The 22,820-nt window shown below is 42.2% G+C and overlaps 1 protein-coding gene across 1 annotated transcript in view; it reads right to left on the bottom strand.

Annotated features, from left to right (window-relative positions):
* LSG1 (large 60S subunit nuclear export GTPase 1) overlaps positions 1-21,815 on the bottom strand; it is a 30,993-nt gene extending 9,178 nt beyond the window's left edge. Inside the window, exons 1-10 of the mRNA XM_019801982.2 lie at positions 21,657-21,815; positions 20,055-20,181; positions 14,919-15,039; positions 14,654-14,740; positions 14,045-14,131; positions 9,906-9,966; positions 8,434-8,610; positions 4,268-4,684; positions 1,431-1,532; positions 1,145-1,288 (exon numbers count right to left, since the gene is read on the bottom strand). Coding sequence (XP_019657541.2) covers positions 1,145-1,288; positions 1,431-1,532; positions 4,268-4,684; positions 8,434-8,610; positions 9,906-9,966; positions 14,045-14,131; positions 14,654-14,740; positions 14,919-15,039; positions 20,055-20,181; positions 21,657-21,800 — 1,467 coding nt within the window. The 5' untranslated portion in view covers positions 21,801-21,815. The remainder of the gene's footprint in view (positions 1-1,144; positions 1,289-1,430; positions 1,533-4,267; positions 4,685-8,433; positions 8,611-9,905; positions 9,967-14,044; positions 14,132-14,653; positions 14,741-14,918; positions 15,040-20,054; positions 20,182-21,656) is intronic.
* Between the last annotated feature and the right edge of the window lie 1,005 nt (positions 21,816-22,820).

Raw genomic sequence — 22,820 nt, 5'->3', positions numbered from 1 at the left:
ATTAAAAACTACTGAAAAGGCAAACCTTCGAACACTGTAGCAGCCCCTCCTGCCACGTGGAGGTAAGGGAAGTGTGTGGTGCAGCTAACAGGCCACTTCCCAGAAGTTCACATTCACGAGGCTCTATTACTACCAAGTACGGTTCTGTGAGATGACAATTTTTACAGATATGGTGTCATACTGTGTATGTAATGTCTGAGATTTACCCAGGTCACTACAGGTAGACTGAGTGCAGTATTTTTAACTTCTGTATACTATTCTATTTTAGCGATACACTGTATTTTATCTATCCTGGTACGTGAATTCTTTCACATTACTTCTTACAGAAAGAGAAATTAAATTGGTGTGCATGAAAAGCTGTAGCCTTCAGGGAAGTCATGAAGGATCTTGTCAAGAACTATAGTTCTGCCTACTTACAAACTAACAAATCAGTGTGCCAGTCTCACGGAGTCTCCTGTCTTCCACGAGCACCCACGGAACAGTCAGATGAATGTGCTGGCTTGAAGGAGGGTAAAATCTTAAGACACTACTTAGAGGCTTCACATAAGGTAACTCATTATGCTGGGAGATGGCAGAGCTCCTAATTAGCTCCTTACTAGCTGTTCGATCTTGGCAAATTGTTTAACCTGTGCCTGACTTTCCTCAAGCTCGAAAAAATCGGAACAATAGCAGTACCCACGTCAAGGGTTGCTTTAAGAATTAAATGAGATTACTTGGTTAAGTGCTGTGTGAAGCACACAGTAAGCATGAAATAAGTATTGGCTATAACAATTAAATTCTCACAATCGACTGCGAAGTAACTTTTCGGAACTTTTCAGAAAAGGAATGTTTCTGGAAGGTTAAGCAAGTTTACCAAAGTCACACAAATAGTCAAACGCCAGTGTCGGGATTCAAATGGGGGCTGAGATCCAAAGCCTGGGCTCTCCCACTGATCAGGCGACACTGCTGCCATCAGGTCACGAGCTGCTACTTCCGCAGTCCTGATGCTACCTCACTGTATAAACTTGGGCAGATCGCTCACTAGTCAGTATTTCAGGTTCTTCTGTTCAATAGCAGTTGTTAATACATCCAACACAATTTCCCAAACACACATGAAGCCCTAATATACATGTAATAACCAATCTTTCAAAAGCAGAAAGGATATTAGTGACACAGGGGGGACGTGGTCTCTCATTTGGTCAATTGGGAGGATTCCATTGCAAGTCATCTCTGCCTTGGTAGAGACGAAGGATGGCATCACCAGGCCGGGGCAGTCACATAAGCAGAGGCCAGGTTCCACATAGAGGGTCTGAAAGGTAAGTGAGAAGTTTATGTTGGGCACACAGAAGAAGAGAAAAGACCAGCATGTGAGCGGCGAAGAACTTCAGAGAAACACCCAGAGGGAGGAACTGGCTAAGAAGGAAATCCAGAAGCTGATGCTGCAGAAATACCTGGAAATGCTTGGTGTGGCCAGGTGTGGCAGACACAGACACCTTCTTGTCGCCCATGATGGTGTTGATTGTGGAACTCTTACCAACATTCGGGTAGCCCACCTGCAAGAGACACCTTAGTTACTCAAGAGTCAAACATTCTATCTATCGAACCCAAAGATAATACCCACATGGCACAACACTAGTGTCAGCGTTTGGTGGCTTCAAAAGGTTATCTGAAATAGATGCTGTTTGTTGACAATTTTCTCCCCTGTGGTGGGGGTGTATTTATTCAGACATGTTTCCAGTGTTAACAGTCAAGCTAAGCACATTTTATTTTTATAGGTCTTGCTGTAACAGCAGATGTTATAGTAGACCTTAGCCCCCTGTTCCCAGCTCTCCCCACAATGTCCCATCTTACAGGCATTTCACTGTTTCTGCTGTATTTTTCACACTGTGGGTGACATCGAGCATCAGAAACATATTTTAATCATCACCACATACAATTAATTTTAATTTTTAATAACTTGTTAGGAAGCTTCTGTCTTGTTGGTTAAAAATTGTAAGTGGCACGTTGACTTGAGAGTGGGTTAACAAGCTACTAAAGCTCTTCAATTACTCTTAGCAGGACCATGTAAAGGTTCTCACATAAATGCTCAAATCATGGCAGCTTTGCTCCAGACTTTTTCTCAGGCTTTCCCCTGTGCCTCTAAATCCAATTCCGTCTTACTTTTAAGAATCCTCTATCAATATGATTGGAAGATTATAAATACTGATTCCATCGAACATAAAACCTCAAACCTTCCACCTCTATTCCAGGCCTCACAACAGACAACACTCACAGTTCCAGTCTTCACTCTCACTCCTCTCCACACTTAGCCAGAACGTATTTCTGGCTAATTGTTATCTGTTGTTCCTGGGGCTTTGCTTAAATACTTTCATTCTGTTTGTCTGGAAGGCACTGTTCCACTGTCACTTTGTTGAAACCTCACGTTATACTTTAAGGTACAATCTCTTACATAAAGATTTCCAATAACTGCTCATTACTCTCAATATTCTCTTCATGTTTTGTTTTTATTTAGATCTTTTGTTTTATTTAAATCTTGATTACATGACATATTATGATTTGTTTCCATGTCATTTGTTGGGGGGAGGGCCCTTTTGTTGCTGTCATCTCCCCCACCTTCTGCAGATCAGGCTCCCTCACTATATACTCCTATAGGCCACTGGATGTCCTCTCGCACTTATCACACCTGGAACTCCAGGCTCTGGGAGGGTGGGGACTGCGTCTGTCTGCTCCCCTGATACACTGCTACGGACCAGCAGGATGCCTGGCCTGTGGCACGTGATCGGAAATGTTCATAGAGTGAGAAAATTAACCTATTCTCAGGCTTTCTAGAGTAAAACATTCAGAAAGTGGAGAGGCTGCTTAGCATGTCCATAAACGTGAGAAAGAAAGAGACTAACTTTTAGGGAAGCTGGACTTTCTGGGAGCATGTAGAAAATGAATTTTTAGCAATCACATAAAGAAATGAAGTTGAAGCTGTGAAGCTGAGAGGAATGACTCAAGTTCTCCAAGGTTCACAGCAAGTGAGTCCATCCCACTGTAGCACCAGGTCTGCCTGGCTCTAAGGGCAATTCCTGTAACTAGCACTCTGAAGTGATATGTTCATCTGCTACAATCATTGCAAGTAGGCTTGGGGGAGGGGCACTTCAAAACAATTAGGATTAGCTATACTTGGCATGTAACTTAAGAGCTAGAAGATTTTAAACCTGCCACAATCTATGTTACCTCACGGTTTTGTTCTCTTGGATGAGAGGCCTTTAAAATACCTTCTCTAACATTTTACATTTCCTTAGCTAAAGATGGGGCCGCTGGAGCCGTGCTGTACGTCTTTGAGGTCTGAGCACTTCTCATAGCCACGTCTAGAATCACTTCTAGTAGGCAGGGATGTGATCTCCTTTCCCTTGTTCTTCTGCAATTAAAGCACCAGTCATGCTTTGCCTGGTCCAAAGATGTTGGGATATTCCCTAAAATGCATGTGGAACATTTACAGTAGAAGTTGGCAAGGATCACATGACACCAAAAGCCTATAGAAGGTAAAATTATTGAACTGGAAGTCTGAAGACAGCCTTAAAAGCACTTTCATTCTGCTACCTCTTGGTAAGTCACAGGACCAGTATGGCTGAATTGGAAGATGGGAGAAGATAACTGATATAAATAGGGGTATATCCAATATAAGTCTTGAGAGACTTCACTCTTTTGAATTGGGCTTTACCTACTCCCACAATGCCAGTGGGCAACAAGAGGGCAATAATGTTCCCTATGACGCCAGAAGGTTGGTGGTCCCTTGGGTTCCAGGGTAGCTACCAATGGATTAGAAATAAAGGCACCCATGTAGTGGGGCGCCCGGGTGGTGCAGCTGGTTGGGCGTCTGACTCCTGGTTTCAGCTCAGCTTGTGATTTCAGGGTCCTGAGATCAAGCCCCACATTGGCCTCCACGCTCAGTGCACAGCCTGCGTGGGATTCTCTCTCTGTCCCTCCTGCTTGTGTGCGCTCTCTCTCCAATAAAAAAAATATTTGCTTTAAGATTTTATTTATTTATTTGCCAAAGAGAGAAGGGGAGAGAGCACGCGAGCACAAGCAGGGGGAGCAGCGGAGGGAGAAGCAGGCTCCCGGGTGAGCAAGGAGCCTGATGCAGGACTCGATCTCCCAAGACCCTGGGATCATGACCTGAGCTGAAGGCAGATGTTTAACCAACTGAGCCACCCAGGCATCCCTCAAATAAAGAAGTCTTTAAAAAAAAAGAAAAAAAGGTTCCCATGTGGTAACAATCTTAGCACCTATGTCATCTCACCAGTCCAACTGTAAGTTGTCCGTCTTTCACCTTCTTCCCTGTGTGCAGCTGCTTTAAGATCTCCAACAATTCCCGCCTCGATACCAGGTGGCTAACATTGTGTGTGCACTCCTTCGGCACCACATCACATCCCTGAGCCTCAGAATCCGCAGTGCAGCTTCCTGGCCAGTCCGGGCCACACGCCTCTTCGCCAGGGTTGCTGTCTTCTTCCGAACATGTCTGCCAAACTTCCTCCTCCTCCTCCGGGCAGTCCTCGTACTCACTGGAGTCTTCGTCGCGAGAGGCAACGTCACTAAGCGCGAGGGAGCTGCCATCCGGGAGCCTTCCGGGCTCACTGAACGGGACCGCAGCCTCACCACAGCTGGACTTTTCAGACTCGGCTGCGCTGGCTTCTCCAGCATCTCCGTTCCCCCGTTCCTGAGATGACAGAAACCACAAAAGCTCAGAAGTGTACGACAACGGCACCTTTCACTCTAGTGAACGTACTCAGAGCTGGTTATCTCAGATGAACAGAGCACGAGACAAGTTACAAAGGAGATGAAAACAGGGAGACAAGGTAAGCCTTTTGGTGAAAGGACACAACAAACAATCAACAGTGGTGCCCTCTGGGGACGGCAGGAGCAGTGGACCTTCACTTTGTGCATTTCTGTATTACCTGAACTGTGTACAAACAATGTGCGTTACGTTTGTAACAGACACATCTTTAAAAAAAGCAAGAATGTAGAAAAGCCCGTGTCAAGCTGAATTCTTAATGGCAGTACATTATTTGTACCCGGCTGTAGAACAAAGCATTTCTCATTAACGATAAAATATTTAACATTCTCTGCTTTGCACAAAGCAAGAAGGGCATGGTTTATAATTTGAGTTCCTTTTCACACATTTGCATTTTTAAGGAAATTGCTATTCCTTTATAATTGCCTTTAATAAATCAAAGCACTGTGGAGCATAGCTCCCTCCGGATGAAATGCAGAAGCAACAAAACTCAACTCCAAATGTGAAAACATTCATAGATGCAAAGAAAAAGATAAAAATCATTTACTCTTCAAGGATGTGTTAATTCTTCTGAATTCCTACTGATAATAAAGCAAAAATAAGACAATTTACTTACGGATTTGAATTAGCAAGAGTGAGCGGGTTTGGATTTAGAAGTGATACAAACCTTGTATCATTTCTAAATTACCTAGTGTTAGAATGAGTAACCGTCACAGAAGACACAATGATCTCAGTTAAACAAGTATCCTACATTTTAGGAATGTAGAGACATAAACAAAATGTCAGGGAAAACAGGCATGATTTCATGATCAAGCCTGGCAGGTCAAAAAGAAACATGGCAGCAAGGCTTATAATAGAACCACAGAACTGGAAGCAATTTCTATGAGAAACGGGCAATGAATACAAAGACGACGGTGTGTCTTTACTGCGAGCTCTTCTGGATCATTTCAAAATATGAAAGAAACAGAAAACAGTAATGTGAACTGAATGTGGATGTGTATTAAAAAAACTAAAACCAGAAGCAGTTTAGGTTCAGGAAAAATGATGAAGACAATAAAAGGACTTTGTGCCACTTATATTAAAAATAAAAAGAGGGAAAAGTCAATCCCTTGGGGAAACACAGTGTAATTTAACAGATGGCCAAGAGAAAACCAAAGTACTCAGCTTGAAAACTTTTTTTTTTCAAATAAGAAGTGATCAAACAACTATAAAGGAAGAACCAAATTTCAGATAGCTGAGAAAACAGTGACTATCAAACTATTTCTAATAAATTCATGTTTGATACTCAAATGACAGATGTGATTCCAGCTATGATATCACAACAGTATCTGGTTATCGGTCTTGGGAAATCATGAAAAACGGCAGACACTTCAGAAGACTTGGGAGGAGTAAATGACGGCTAACTTAAAAAGGGAGAAAGAGTATCTTCCATAACCATGCTCTGTGAACTCAGAACTGGGTATGGGAGCAAGTCTACAAGATAGCTGGTGAGCCCTAGAAAGACAGTCACCCATGTACTACTCGGTTAACAAGTCAGGGAATACCACAGATGTAGAAACTGATCTTTTTTCCATTTTTGATAGTTCTTGGGTTGGTACATCAGGGCTAAGTAATACAGTGATAAATATTTACTAAAAAACTTCAGTAAAACATTGGCTTCCAAGAAAGTGTTGAAACAACAGAAATAATGGTTAAGAACAAGCCATGAAGCCAGACTACCTGAGGATAATAAGCACTTAACTTACTGCTGAGATGATTCAATGAATACAATGTATAAAGTGCTTAGGACAGTGGTGCCTGGCACAGAATAAGCTTTCTATGTGTTAGTTTTTATTAACGATAGAAACAGTGGAACAATTATTATTGTTATATCCTTGTGAACACAACTGTATTCATCACATCAAAATGCTTGGTACAGAGGGCTTAGTAAGAGCTCTCCCCTTGGTCCTAATCTGTTTAACAATGTTATCAATGACTGGAAAGAATATACAGAAGGACAAACACACAAAATTTGCAGATTCAAAGCTAGAGAAAAGCAAACTGTACAACCGAAATGAATTCTCTATCTTAGCCCCAAATCACTAACAATATTTCAGAGTAACTGTATGTTCTAAATTGAGGTAAATACAAAATGAAAAACTTTTTCCACATGTAAATATGGGATTAGATTTGCATAAGTCTTTTCTTTTTTAAAAAATATTTGAGCGATTTGGTTGTTCACAGGTTAAATGAGCCAAGAGCATAACATAGTTCCTCTGAAATGGGGTGAATTAACAAAAACTGAATTACTGGGAGTATTCTGACCACAAGAAATAATCATCCCTCTGAATATCTAACGTATACAATTAGGTGCCACCAATTCTAAGTGTTTCCTGACATAGGCAGACCCGCACTTGAGATGAAGAATGTCCCAGATATTATGTCCATAATGAAACCAGAAAATATACACAGAGAAAACTAAGGGGACAAAGGAAGAGTCCTTAGATCAAAGGCCAGGGAGGCTGACTGAGCTTCACTGAACTGAAGAACTTTCTAAATGTAGACAGAACGAGTGAGCTACCTGAGCTACCTGGTCTCTATCATTTAACGTAGATAAATAACAGAGAGATTACAGGACTGTCTGCCATGAAGGTGAGGGAAGGAATTCATAGAGCTAAGCTGCGAGCTCATCAAGGGGAGGGCACTGTATTTACTGGCACTCAGCTCAATGTACAAAATAGTCCGTAGATGGGTGACAGAGATAAGAGAAAAGGAAGGAAAAGGCTAGGAAAAAAGATATTACTTTAAGTCTCTTTCAGCTCTAAGATTCTACTACTAATTTCCCTTCATAGCTACTATTAGCTAATAGCTATATTTTTTATTAGAAAATAAACCCCAGGGGGCCTGGCTGGCTCAGTCGGTGGCGCATGTGACTCTCGATCTTTGGGTTGTGAGCTCAAGCCCCACACTGGGTGCAGAGATGACTTAAAAAAACAAAAAACAAAACAAAACACACACACACAAAAGAACCCCAAACTGTTTCTGTAAAATTAAGATAAAAAAAATAACACGGTATAGGGTGCCTGGGTGGCTGGCAGTTAAATGTCTACCTTCGGCTCAGGTCATGATCCCAGGGTCCTGGGATGGAGCCCCACATTGGGCTCCCTGCTCAGTGGGGAGTCTGCTTCTCCTCTCTTTCCTTCTGCCCCTCCCCCTGCTCATGCTCTCTTGCTCACTCTCTCAAAAAATAAAATAAATAAAATCTTTAAAAAAACCCAAGATAACGTGGTATATCTTTAGAATTACTTCATTTGTTTGTTTTGAAAACAATGTCAAAAGAGATTCTAATCAAGCCCTGAGGTGCGTGCTTTGGTTGTACTTGCCTCCTGTTAAAAACAATTATAAAGTCATTATGAAACTTCCTATATAATTTCCTGCCAAAAATCTAAAAAAATTAAAAATTATAGCTAATTATCAGTGTGCACCATAGAGCCCCAGAGATGTCAATTTCTTTGACAACCAGAGAATGTAACCTTGACTCATTTTTCTATAGGTCATGCTACTATCAGAGCATTTAGGGAACAGACAAAACCCCTGGATTCCCAGAAATCTTCAGTAAGAAAAAACAAAGCTTATTAACCAGAAACTGAAATCCTGCTCCCAGAAATGCAACCTGAAAAAGTCCCCCAGGTTACCTTAGTGTCACCAATCAGCTGAATAGCTTCAGCCAAAGCTGACCAGAAGATAATCTTCACATTTTCTTTTTCAAAGTACGTGGCCCAGGCACTCCGCTGCTCAGCAGTCAACAAATCTGCCTTATTTATCAGAATGACGTTTTCCTTATTATCATCTATTTCTTTCACATAACATTCCTAGGCGAGACAAAAGTATTTAGAAAGGCCTCTTCAAACAAGTAAAAATTGGGCTAATTATATTGAAAGCCCCAAACAGTACTAAAAGTTTTTACTGTCCTCAGTTTTAAGTCATCCTCATTTAAAGATTTTTCATCCCGGTACACTCTACTGACCCTCTCAACAAGCTCTGAAAAAATCAGACCATATATACCTAGACATGCCCTTGACATAAGGAACTGGAAAGGGTATGAGGAAATGCTCTCCTACCCTGTCGGAAGTATAACAGATTCTTTTCCTTTAAATAATGTAGTTCCTCTCTTTAATAGTGCTGAATTGTTTTTTACACAAAAGTTTAAAAACTGCAAAATTAGGAGATTTGTCAGCCAGCAGGGACTATCTTTCAGCCAAGTGATGACAGCCGATAATAATCTCATCTTTTCACGTAAAAAATACTTTTTGAAGTTTAAAAGAAAAACAAGATCCAGTAATTGAAATTAATTCAAACCACAGCTCTTCATTAGGAAACACACCCAAGTTATAAAAGCTGACTTCATAAGAGTTTCAACATTAAAATTTCTGTCCCTCACCAGTGGCTTTAAAAATATTCTGCGCTGTTGGGCGTCTGCCTTCGGCTCAGGTCATGATCCCAGGGTCCCGCATTGGGCTCCCTGCTCGGCAGGGGGCCTGCTTCTCCCTCTCCCTCTGCCTGCTGCTCCCCCTGCTTGTGCTCTCTATCAAATAAATAAACAAAATCTTTAAAGAAACGATTCTGCCCTGTTACTACTACGGACTCAAACACTAACAGGAATACTTCACATGTGCACAATGTTTTGATTTAAAACCTGTATTACATTATTTCATGTAGTCTTCACTCCTTAACTGTTACTCCCTCTGGTGTTTTACAAACTTAGTTTGCTTGTAAAAGATCACGGGAGGCAATAACTAAGCTGTGAGAAGAGAGAACTTAACAGGATGGGTAAGATGTGACTAATAAGCACAATGCTATTTCAACTGCTGTCTCTTACAAAGTGAGAAACACTGGCAAACGTCTATTAACAAACTGGCTTCTAAACTAACAGCCAGAAAATTCATGTGTTTGCCCTTCCTGCAGATGGAAATACTTGTTTTCGAAGGAAGACACCAGTCTAAACAGCGGCAGGATGCACGCACCTGCCGCTGGAAGGAGAGGCGGCCTCCTTAAACACAGCTAGAGGAGAGAACCGAACCTGGCGGCAGTGACGGCTACTAGTGATGCTGTCCTCCCGCTGCGGCTCCAAGGACTGCACATTTGAGTTCTGTCACACTTTACTTACCAAATCCTCACATCTAAACAGGAGTGGGTTTCGAGCATCTACTATCTGGACCACAATATCACTGAAAAAGAAAGGTGAGATACTCTAATCATTGTGAAGTGAAACACTGACCATATGATAACAATAGCAAACACTTTCCACATATTAACATCTGACACTTTTAACGTTTTAAGGTACAATTAACCCCAGTTTATATATGAGGAAACTGAACCTTAGGACAGCAAAGTCACTTGTCCAAGGTCACCAGCTGCTAAGTGATGGAGCTGGAATGTGAAGTCAGTCTGGACCAGAGGATATGCTTATAATCGTAACATTCTCTTGCTGTTACATGTCCGAGAGAGCCTCTGATGTTTCATTGTTAAAGCTTCAACTGTATCTTCTAGTAAACTCTCCTGGTGAGGCAAAAAGAGTATTCCAAATACTTCAGTCCAAGGTGGAGTCTAACGTATACTCAGTACCTAATCTACACTGGCGTTCAGGCCTCAAAAGAAAGCTAATAAATCACTTCCTGACAGCTGCCACTATCAAAGCCTGTATCTTAGTTAAACCCAGGGCTCATGAGACAAAGCACACATCCCACAAATCACCATCCACCAGTTCCAGCAATGCGTTTAAATGGCCAAAATACAAGACAGGGAAGTATGCCACAACTGAAGCAGGAATGAGGAGTCCAACTTCTTTTGTCACATGGAAGATGCAGCAATAAGAAAACTTTCTGCAGCGGACAGCAAGTTCCTCAGAGCCCTCACGCATGTAGTGGGGACCACAGCAGCCAAGCGCTGTAAGAATAAATCTCCCACTTCTCTGGGAGGGTCCTCCTTTCATTCTGCCCCCGTGGCTAGCAGAGATGTTCTAAGGGCCAGCTGCCACTGGAGGGAAATAAGCTGCAGACGTGCTCACAGCAGTCTCCTAAAAACCCGTGTCTGGTTAGCCTGTTCTGAGGTAATGCTGACGCAACTAGGCTGGACATGGAGGACACGTATTAAATCAAGTTGGACTGTGCTTAACGTTTAAGGCAGGGCTTTGACAAAGTGCATTTTCTTTCAGAATAGTTAAATTTCCAGCATAAGATTGTGATTCAAGGGAACTCACAGACTTGCTAATTAATGACAAATTGTTAAGTTCTCTAATTAAGTGGGTCCTGGTATCTCCTCCTTAAGGTAGTCTCTACCACTTTCAAACTGTGAGGATTTAACAGTAAATGCAACAGTGACTGCAAAAACACGGACAAAGCCTAATAAACTAAAACTGCAAGGTCCACAAACATCAGGTCTACCCGCAAACAAGCAGACACTGGTAAGAAAAGACAAACTTAAGACCGCTTGCTCTGTGTGCTGCCCGAGGCTGCAGAGCAAAGTGCTGACCGTGTACCAGGAAAGGCTTCCGCAGCACAATAGTGCCTTCTCTTCCTGGAATATGGTGTTCTGCCCTCAGCGCCCCCGCAGCTTCCTGCATTTCAATGACAGGGTATACATCAAATCTTTTCCAATAACTACGCTTGAAATTAAAGAGGCAGATGGCTTGGCTAGCCTGTTACCAAACAGGAGACATCTGCTGTACCGCAACACATCAGTAAATATTTCCTGTTAAAAAATGTGGCATAGTAGCTTTATTATTAATATTTCTATGTAATTCAGATCCAATTCCATGGGATATAAACTATATACCTTAAGTTACAATACTTGCTCTCTTTTATAAACAGAGAAATACCTCATAATAAAAGTACAGAGCAAGGAACACTATAATTGAAGTGAGGAGTTTCAACAAGTACAGGCTCCCTCTAGGGAAACCAGTAGCTTATTTAGGGACATAAAAAGTGTGTAAAGGGCCTTTCTGTCAAATGTGAAATGAACACATATGCTTCCCTCTCAAAACCTATACAAATGAAAGCAAACTTTGAAGCTCACTAGGACAGAGAGAAAGAACAGCAGCAACTGCGACACAGTAGCCCAGTCTAGAAGCAAGCCTGTTCATGCTCCCGCCCCGAGGGAGCAGATGAAAAGCGTGAGATGAAGGTCTCTAGGCAAGGGTGAAGCGTAGGGCTGAAATCAACCTGAATGAGGAGCTCTTAGGTCCGCTCCCCTGTTCCAATAAGCCAGGCAACTACACCCCCTCAATCTCCTACCCCAATGGCAGAAGGCTAGGGTTTATTACAGAGGAAATGAACCTGAAAGGCTGCAGAATTGGGACCTCAAGCGCAGAACACCGTGGGAAAAAGGTACCATACTGTGTGCGTGGGAAAAAGGTACCATACTGAAAAAGGGCAGATTAAACGAGTCTACATACCAAATGGCGAAAATGCGCAATCTCTTTGCATTATACCACCACCTTTAGCCATGTTCTTGGCAGGAGACCATTCTTCTCTTTAAGAAATTGACTGCCTCTAGGGAAAATCCCTATAGATCCTAACATCTTGGGGTATTCCAACAAAATAAAATTGATCCCTACTTGGTCCTGTATAGTGAAGTCCACCAGATGGCAAATTCCACCCAAACAGGTGGTCCTGTCAATCAGCATTATAATGCTTCATTCTTAAATATGACCACACTGGGGCGCCTGGATGGCTCAGTCGGTTAAGCATCTGCCTTCAGCTCAGGTCATCATGATCCCAGGGTCTTGTTATCAAGCCCTGCATTGGGCTCCCTGCTCAGTGGGGAGCCTGCTTCTCCCTCTCCCTCTGCCCTTCTCCCCTGCTTATGCTCTCTCAAATAAATAAACAAGAATCTTAAAAAAAATATGGACAGACAACAAACATCACTTGATATCTGAGGAAGGCCTCTTACATAAAAGTCAGAAACCAGAATAAATGGAAAAAAAAAAAAAAAAGGAACAGAGAGGAAAGACAGACCCTACATAGGAAGTAGGAGAAAACCTGAAATCAAAAAAACAAAATGAACAGAAAAACAAAACAATACTGTTAAATATGCAGATGGGGGCATTGCAAGGCCAGGTCTCAATATGTTAAAGCTTGTTACCATTTCTCTTTGGAAGCAGCAGTACACATCTTCAACTGCTCAAGAGGCCCTGAAGAAGAGATCCACTGTGCTCTACAGAAGTTCCCCAGAACAATCAGTGGGTCTTCCCAAGCCTCATTCAAGTATAACTGAATCAAAAGGCCCTGCACTGAGTCTGGGAAACAGCAGCAAGCTTCTACTTTTTTTAGGCTTAGAGATTTGCCTTGTTACTCTGAGCTCCCCATGGCCCAGCCCAACAGCCTTCTCTCTGCCCCTGTGGGAGCAGGGTGGGGAAGGAATGTAAGTGACTTAAAAAAAAAAACAACCTGAGAAATAATCCACATATCATAAAATTAATCCTTTTAAAAGTAACCATTCAGTAGTTTTTAGTATATTCGCAAAGTTGTGCAACCATCACCCATTACAATTAAAACAAATCACTCCTTGATTCCCCCAGTCCTTGTCAGCTGCTCCTTCCTCTGTTCTAACTCAGCCCACTGCCTTTCTATCTAACACAGCAGGAATCACACTCTGGATTTACTACGTACTGATGATCTGAGTGCAAAGATTGCACTTCATTCCTGTGACCCTCATGCCTCCCCCACAACATATTTTCTCTTTGCAAACAGACATCTACCTCCCTTTCACAACCATACTTTCCATATTTCCAACAGGAATCAACAGACATTTGTTGAAATAACTGTAGGTACTTCAGAACCCATCTTACAGAAATTGTTCACCATTCTTACCCACTTAACAACATGTTCACCTCATCAAAAAAAAAATCTATACTTTGAAAGAAATATAGTATCACACTTCCAGTTTTATTTTTTATTTTTTTTTTAAAGATTTTATTTATTTATTCAACAGAGATAGAGACAGCCAGCGAGAGAGGGAACACAAGCAGGGGGAGTGGGAGAGGAAGAAGCAGGCTCATAGTGGAGGAGCCTGATGTGGGGCTCGATCCCAGAATGCCGGGATCACGCCCTGAGCCGAAGGCAGACGCTTAACCGCTGTGCCACCCAGGCGCCCCCACACTTTCAGTTTTTATAATTCTCAATAGCCATTTGGACAGCTTAATCCCTGAGCACCCCGGCCCCCGGGGTCTGTGAGCATGCATCAACACCCGAATCTAATATAACACCACTAATGTCTTCATCACACAAAAGGAAAATGGTAACTTACCTTCTCTCAATCACCCTCCAGAGCTGGCGCCAAAAGTCCAAATTTCTTTCAAATGGAGTTAACAGCAATTTTTGTTCCTCTTCTAGCCTGGCTTTAAAATGAAAAGTTTTTATCTTTGCCAGATTATAATCGAAGGTTTCAAGTCGCAGAAACACTCGAATTTATTGCATTGAAAAGTACACAAATATTAACTATCAAACTGTTTTTATCACTTTCTGCTGAGTCAATACGAAAATCAAATTCGAAATTTTATACTTAATCTATTTAAGCCCTAGATGTTCATCCCACAAAATGATATTTCTCCCACACACCTCCTTCTGGAAGAATGCTCGAGAGAGCGGTGATCAACTCCAAGGTGACTAATGGCTAGAGAAGGGTATGAAGGAGAGAAGGCCAGGAATGGAGTGTAGTAATCAATTTACCGTCTCTGTGCAAAGATGCACACGTACCAAGTAATGCTGGTCACACACAGAATTTGCACTTGAAAGAAGAAATCTACCATTTCCTTTTTAAAAGAACCAAGGCTTCAAAATGCAAACAGCAATGCAAACACACCAAAATGCCAGGCTCAGAATTTCAAGACAAATCTTCATATATTCTAACACTCACCGGACAAGCTGACGTCTCCATTCTAGAAAGTTATCTTTCTCTGCCTGTTTGAGTTCTTCTGGACTAGTGTTTTTGTCCCACTTTGGTCTGAAACAACCATAGAGAAAAATAAAATTCCAAGTGAGTTAACCAAAATAAAACAGATTTGGATTTAATAACAGCAGCCGAGAAAAGGAAACAGGAAAAAAGAGAACACCAAATAAAAAATGTTATACTCAGGAGTCTTTTTATGCCTTGTACTGTCCTACATTCTTGTTCAACTCACCTCCGTGGTACACTCAAGAACTGTTTGTTTTCTTCCTGGAGTTTCTTAATTCTCTGGCTCTCCTCAAAAGACAGCAGTCCAGTTCTAGCCTCAGGAAGCACAAACTTGAGATTAAGCTTCTCTGTTTAGAGAAAAGAAAGTACTGTAACTGAAGTGGCAGTCTAGACAAGTGGATATTGGTCATTACTTAGAAAATGAAAAATGCAGCACCGAAAACAGAATTTGAGCTTTCTTGATGCAGGTGCCTCCAGCCTTGGATAAATAATTTCCAAGTGAAGTTATCTACCAAAAAAGGAAGGAAAGAAAAAGATCTTTCCTAAAGCTTTCAAAAGGCCAATCATTTTTTCAAATACTAATTTTATAAAACTCCATATACTGAATGCATTTCAAGGAAACAGAAGCAGTAAGATTGTAAAGATTCAGTACAACCAATCTCATTTTACATATGGGGAATAACTGTCATCCAATGGGAGTGGGTAGGGAAGCAAAGATTCAGCAAAGAGACTCGCTCCAGTTAAAACTGATGAACGACTACACAGCCATCGTTTATGTAGGATGTTTATAATGAATGCCCACAATTAATGCTACATAACAATTCAAAGGAATAATAAAAAAAAAAAAGCCATGTCCTTGTACGAACTACGGAGACCCGTGCTCTAGGGCTCCATCCCTCCCAGTTGTTCTAGGTCTATTTCACCGCAGAGCCACCTAGTCTCCACGGACTAGAGAGAGAAGTGCCAGAAGAACCGGCACTGAGAGAAGCCAGTTAAGCTTCTTACCTAATTGCTAAGGAAAGGTCCTATTCGAACAGTATATCTTCAGCAATGCTCCTCTTGACCTTTGAGCAGACCAGTCTGCTACCCTTGTCAGAGACCACCATCACCATCTAGGACCTCAGTCTGCACGGTCCAGTAACCCAGAGGACAGTCCATCCAACCACTGTTCTCATTCACTCCATCCTCAACCAATAGTCAAAAAACGCACCCCTTGAGCCCCGTATTTGGTAATTCTTTCACACGATTCCTCCTTCCAATGGTGATCTCCCACCTGATGTTCCCACTTTGCTTTGTCCAACCTCTGTACATGCCTCTAGACCCTTGATTCTTTCCTTTTCTACCAGTCCCTCATCCAGCTCATGGCTTCATTTCTTTCCCTATTTGGCCAAAACCACATGGTACAACCACTCTCCAACTAAACATCAAAAACCTTACCCCACAGCACCCACTGCCAAAGGTCCCAACCTTAGATAAAGCCAACTATCCATTCTCGTTCTCATTTCAGTAGCAATGCTCTGAGGGCTGCTTCAAGTAACATAATAATGCAGCCATTGGCTCCGAACTGTTTTTACTCACAACACTTCTGACACCAAATGGGCACATCTTCCCACACCAGCAACGTGTTCTCCAACTCTCCGGACAACAAGGGGATGTCCTATGATTCCATTATATTCTGACACTATCAGAGTTGGTATCAGACTCCACAGGTTTAAAGGCTCGGTCCCACACGACTGTTGCACTTCAGGTACCAAGTCTCTGAAAGGGTTTTTATGGAGGCTTTACTGCATAGGCACGTCTGATTAAATCACTGGTTACTGGTGATAAGCTCAAACTCTAGCAGCTCTTCTGAAGTCCTGAGAATTCCACCCCTCTAATCACAGGGTTGGTTCCTACTGCAACCAGCCCCCCTGAAGAAGCTACCTAGGGCCCACAAGTAAACCCATTAGCATCAACTCAGGAATGGTTGTAAGGGGCTAATAATGAATAACAAAAGAGACTCCTCTCACCCCTGACTTAGGAAGTTACAAACAAGGGTTTTAGAAGCTCCAGTTACCAGGAACCAGGGGTGAAGACAAAATAGCACATCACACTTACTCTTCAGTTGCTGAAAATAAAGAGTACTACCTGTGTCATCTTTTAAAAATAAAGAGTTCCCAAAGAACATTTAGCATTTCTTATTATTCTTATTATTCTGCACTCCTCTGTAAGGTCAGGGACCCATCGCAAACTTATTTAAAACCACTTACCATCAACCCACCCAAAAACATGCATCCTCTCTCTCTCTCTCTCTCACACACACACACACACACACACACACACACACACACACACGTAAATCTGGCATGCAATCTGTAGGGTTCACACAGACAAGTGAAATGTGCAGTTTCCAGGTTAATCCCTGTCCCTGTGTGTCCAGTAATGTCTGCAGGCTATAGAAAACTGAAACAAAATCCGATCACCTCTACATTATTAAAGGAAAGGAAGAGAAGTTTTAATGAGAAATTTTAATGGATTTTTGAAAGGTTTATGAAGGCTCCACTATGTAGGCACGACTGATTAAATCATTGACCCTTAGTGATTAACTTGATCTTCAGTCCCTCTCCCCACCCAGAGGTGGTGCTGAAAAATTCCAAGCCTCTAATTACCACCTAGGTCTGTCTAGAGACCAACCCTCATCCTGAAGCTATGCTGGGATCCCCAACCACCACTTACGTTATTAGGATACAGAAGGACACTCTTATCATTCCAGAGATCCCAAAAATATATATTAATTATAACACAATTCACACTGTCACTACAAATGTATGGGCTCAACATCAGGTAACTCCTAGGACTTGCCCCAGAAGGAAGAAAATCTATATTCTTGGTTCTCTCATTCCCTGAACTGTAACTACATTCCTTTCGGAAGATGGTCGTCTGCCTTAACAGAAAAAATGAAGCTATGAGATACCCACCATTTCACCTCCTCACCTAGCATTCCTTGATGTGTGTCCCCACCTTCAGATTCCTTCTGACCCCATTCTAGTCCCATCTCCTTCCAGACTCAAACTTTGTTCCATTTCCTCCTTAATCTCTATTTTCCCTCATGTTTCTAAAAATTAAAAAAAAATTTAATTACACAATATATAAACTCTCCTTTTAAAAAAATTCAACAATAAAGACAAAAACATTCTCTTTGACCAACTCCTAACCTTCTGCCCACCCCTGCCATCTCAGCTCCCTTCCTGGAGATTACTGATTAAATGTGTAGGCCTCCAAGTTTTTTCCTAACATACACAGAGATATATGGATTGGCTGGATTATTTTTTTTTGTTGGGGGGCGGGAGGAGAGAAACTCAAGCAGACTCCCTGATGAGCGCAGGACCTAATGCAGGGCTAGCTCTCAAGACCCTGAGATCATGACCTGAGCGAAATCAAGAGTCACTGCTTAACTGAACCACCCAGGTGCCCTGGTCAGATTATTTTCTTAATGCAAATGATACCACACATATGCACTATTCCACAACTTGGTCTTTTCATGTGGTAACAGGCCACTGTGATCCTTCGCCTTAGCCACAAATTCGCCCCATTCTTTTTAACTGCCATACAGTATTTCATAGTGTGTCTATGCCACGGTTTAGCCATTTGTCCATCTAATGAACATTTAGGTTGTTTCAAGTGTTCATTGTTAAAATACAGCATTATCTGAGACCCTGTCAGAAATGCAAACTCTCAGGCTCAACCCACACTGACTGAATCTCCAGAGGAGGGGCCCAGGAATCTGTTTTCCAGGTAATTCTGATGCTTACTAAAATCTGAGAACCACTGCTCCAGCATAGGTATTGAAAAGTGGAAACACCAGGTCATAAAATATGTACTTAAAATTTTTGATACTGTGAAACCAAATGCTGTATTTTCAACTTCTCCCTCTTTGCTGGCTCTCACCCCATAACCTACACACATGCTGGTATTAACCGTGATTACACACATAAGCACAAATGCACACACGCCACACCTCTCCCTGCCATGGCCAAATATCTCACATGAATACAAGCAGCTCATGAACTCTACTTCCTCACCTTCGTCTCTCTTTTTCTATGCCCTCTCCTCTCTCCAATGATGGCTCCACGACTCCTCACTCTTCTGCACTTACTCCACCCCTTTCCACAATGTCTGGTTTATTCCATCTCCCTATTAATCTTGCTCTGATTCTTTGTGCCATCTTCTATTACTACTATTTCAGTCTGGCTTCTCTTGATGAACTAATGTAACTGATCATTCCTCCTCAAAATGCATCAGTGATCTTTCAAAACAATGAAATCTAAAATCATGTTTGACACCTGCTTAAACCTCTTGAAAGATTCCTTTAAAGCCCTTACTCTCTAGGCTCTAGCGCTTGCCCATCTCCCTAGTGTTTGCTCATCACATCTTGTCCCTGTGTACTTCAAACGCACTCGAGGCCAACTTCTAACCGTTTTCTGAACAAAGTAAGCTGCTGCTCACATATTAGCTTGAGCCCTCCACCTGCCTGTGTATTCGTCCTGTGTCATCTCACCTGTCCTAATATCTACCCATCCTATGAGACTGAGCCCCAGCATAAAGCTTTCCTTGACTGGCCCTAGTCATCCTTTAGACAGAATGAATACTAATTACATCTTTTATGATCCCATTGTCTGCTACAGACTTCTATCATAGCACCTAAAACAAAATTTTGCGGAAACAAAGTTATCTTATTCAACACTGTACTCTTGGTAGCCGATACAATCCTTGAGAGTAGCTGGGGCCCAATAAGAGCATTTAAATAAATGAATGAATTTGTTAAACAGCACAATAACATTTACAATAAAAGAGCAGTAGAAATAGTTTATAATGCTACCTGTGCCAGGTACTTTTCTAAGTGCTCAGAAGACAGAAAGAAAGAAAGACAGAAAACCATGGGGAAAACAGTGACTAAACAAATTACATGCGTGGAAAATTCACTATACTGTGTCAACAAGTGCTTTAAAACACAATTCAAATTGCCTACATAACAGCAGCAGCAGAGGGAGTTGGCTTCTAATAATGGCATCAGAAAACATTTTCTGGAAAATTCTGGTATTGCCCGCCATAATGCTGACTAGTCTTTTTCCTACAAGGGACTGAGTTTCTTGAACTTGATACAATGATGCATAATCTGAAGGTTTTTTAGAGCTTAATTTAAAAATGCGGCACATTCTGAACCTCACAGCTTGATAAGACCTTCCCACACTCTTCTGGGATATTTGCCTTTGGGTTAAAGACAGCCCATTTATGAGTTGAGAGCTTCCGAGCAGACAAATTTGTATCCAGTCAGCAAAAAAGGGTGACCAGTGTCATATGTACTCAGGAATAAACAACTTACCAGCTACGAACTCTGTTCCTGCAAGTTCTGCAGTTGCAAGGAAGTCATCGAGGGAGCTCTGTTCGGTCACTGACTGAAGATTAAGACGACCCCAATCATAGCCATCATTGAGCTCACTTGTGTGCAACTATGAATAAAACACAGGATCATAACACAGCTGTTCTCTTCTGACTTCCGAACAAGCTCTAACCTCCCGAAGAACTGTTCTATGGTCTTGAGGTTGGTGTCAGCCCCTTTAGTCAATGTTAATACTAGTTAACACTTAACTAGTAAACATTCAAACACGACAGGCACTTTCCATTCATTATTTCGTTTAATTTTCAAAACCTTTTGAAATAATTTTATTGTATCCCTATTTTGCTGACGAGGAAACAGTCTTCAATAGATAAAAATAATTCGCCTATAGTTGCTGCTAATAAATGGCAGACACAGAATTTGAATTCTATGTTGAAAATTTTTGATGGAGACCCACAGTAAAAAATACATGTTACATAGTGACTCAAATGCTGTGATACACACAATGATACAATTCTGTGCCACTCAGTAGAATAATATGGGAAAAAAAGGACACTGAAACAAAGTTACCTTGTCACATGCAATACACTCGGACATTTTGAGTTCTATCTTGTTGGGTTAAAAAACCACTAGTTGGGACCTACTTAACTGATTCTCAGATGTAATCCAGAGTTTGATAAACACTCTTCTAGCTACATGCTCACTACAGACACAAACTTTAAAAAAATGAAGGTTAAAACAGTACGTGATTGGTCCAAGGCCACAGGTCAGCAAAAAAAATCAGAGTAAGGATTAGAATCCAATTCTTAAGAACTCATATTCAATCTTCCTACCACTTCCTAAAGGCCATACTATAACAAGTTTCCCCAAAATCAATGAAAATGATCAGTAATCTAACGTCTAGAGTATCTTGGACCTGAAGACAATGGAAGAGCCCTGTATGCCGTTTACTCTGCGTATGAAATGCCTGGAAATCAGATATCATAGTGGCACAGAGTTAGCACAGGTTCTTACTGAGAACTCAGTGAATCTCAAATACCTAGGCGTGTATCAGAATACCAAACAAAACTCCAACTACTTCATCCATTTTTCAAGGATCCTGAAATTATGTACATCCCTAAGGCCAGGGGCGTATTAGGCCCGCTCACGTTTTGGAGACGCACTGTTCATCTTCCAGCGAAACCGTTAGGGAATAATAAGGATGCAGCAAGCGTTTGAGTTATTTTGCATTTCTGGTGACGACCGGCCGCTCTTGGAGAATTCATGCTTTGAACAACACCAAAAGAAGTAGCTTTTATGTTTTGAAACTTTCAAACGCTCCCTATATTCAAGATCCTTCAAGCGCTCCCAACAGCCTCATCATCACGCCAGCCCTCCTTTCCTGCCCCTACCTCTGTGCCCTGTGCCTTGCTAGGAGGGCCTGCTCATCGGCCTGACAGGAACTCAAACATATTCCTCTTCCAAACCCTCATTAGGCGTCACTTTCCCTACACAATTTTTCCTGTGACTTTTGACCCCAGGCTTCGCAGCATTCAGACTCTCATAGCTACAAAGAAAGGCTGAGAAACACGGTAAGCTCTGTTTTACCCAGGAGTCGCTGTGACGATGGTTACGGCTCCGCTGAGTCTTCTGGCGGATAAGAGTCCGGCCGAGGGTCTCGGGACCTGGCGCTCTCCGGCGGCCCATCGCAGCACAGCCCTCGCACGAAACCTCCCGGCACGGCACACGCATTTTCCGGTATTCAAGAGCTCGGCCCCCGGAAGTGACGCATAGGCTAGCCCAAGTAGCGGAGGCCCGAGTTGAAGAAAAGGCGGAATAACTTGCTCCAAACTGCCCTTCGTATGTCTCTCATTGCTCCTGTTACAGAATATAAATAAGAAGATGGCCCAAGAACCTAATTTCTATAGCTATCTGTAGGGATATCTCAAATATGGATAGAATACTCGAATCAAAACAATGGTATCTTCCAGATTCGTGCGTCAATCTTTAACGTCCGGTGAGGAACTAAGAGACCTGAAAAACATGGCCGTGCGTAATCCGGGTCCTAGCCCCGCCTCCCAGCTGCTTTTGTCACCGAGAGGCGGAGACACGGGTGAAAGTTATTTCTGCCCCGCCAAGTGGCGTTGCTTCCTGGCTCTGCTTTTCTGCCTGCGCCTCAAAGTGTGGTCCTCAAGCATTCAAGCCCAGAATCTAAATAGTTTTTGTTTACTTAGTCTTTCCTAGCTGCGAACTGGGGAGAGAAGTCCCTGCCTGGATGGGAGGTCGGAATGGAAGTATGAGCGAAGTTTCCAGAGCTTGGCAAGGTTGCAAGGAGAGCCAACAGGACCTGACTTAAATGCTTTATTATTATTATTTTTTAAAATTCTACTTAGCATTACATTAAAATTTCCTGTAATTAAAGTGAAAACAGTGAGCTTGCTCCACTCTGCGGCCTGGGCTTTTGGTGCCCACTCCATCGATAATTTCCCAGCGACGGACATAAGAATGCTGGGTGAGACTTGTGTGGGTGCTGGGCGTTTTGCTTACATTTAATTAATCATGAGAACCACCTCTGTTACCGTGCTCAGAGAGGAAGAAGCTTGCTCAAGGCACAGATGGAATATGTATGGTGTCAAACCCCGAATCTCATCAGCTATCCTGTATGTTCTGGGAAAAGGGAAGCATGAAGGTTGTTAGTGCGCATTTCAGAACCCAGCGCTTCTCGAACTTGATCATGCCTGTGAATCCTCCCAGGAATCGCGTTAACATGCA

The sequence above is a fragment of the Ailuropoda melanoleuca genome, chromosome 1 (genome assembly GCF_002007445.2).
Source record: "Ailuropoda melanoleuca isolate Jingjing chromosome 1, ASM200744v2, whole genome shotgun sequence".
Lineage (NCBI taxonomy): Eukaryota > Metazoa > Chordata > Mammalia > Carnivora > Ursidae > Ailuropoda > Ailuropoda melanoleuca.
This window is presented reverse-complemented; position numbering and strand designations above follow the sequence as displayed.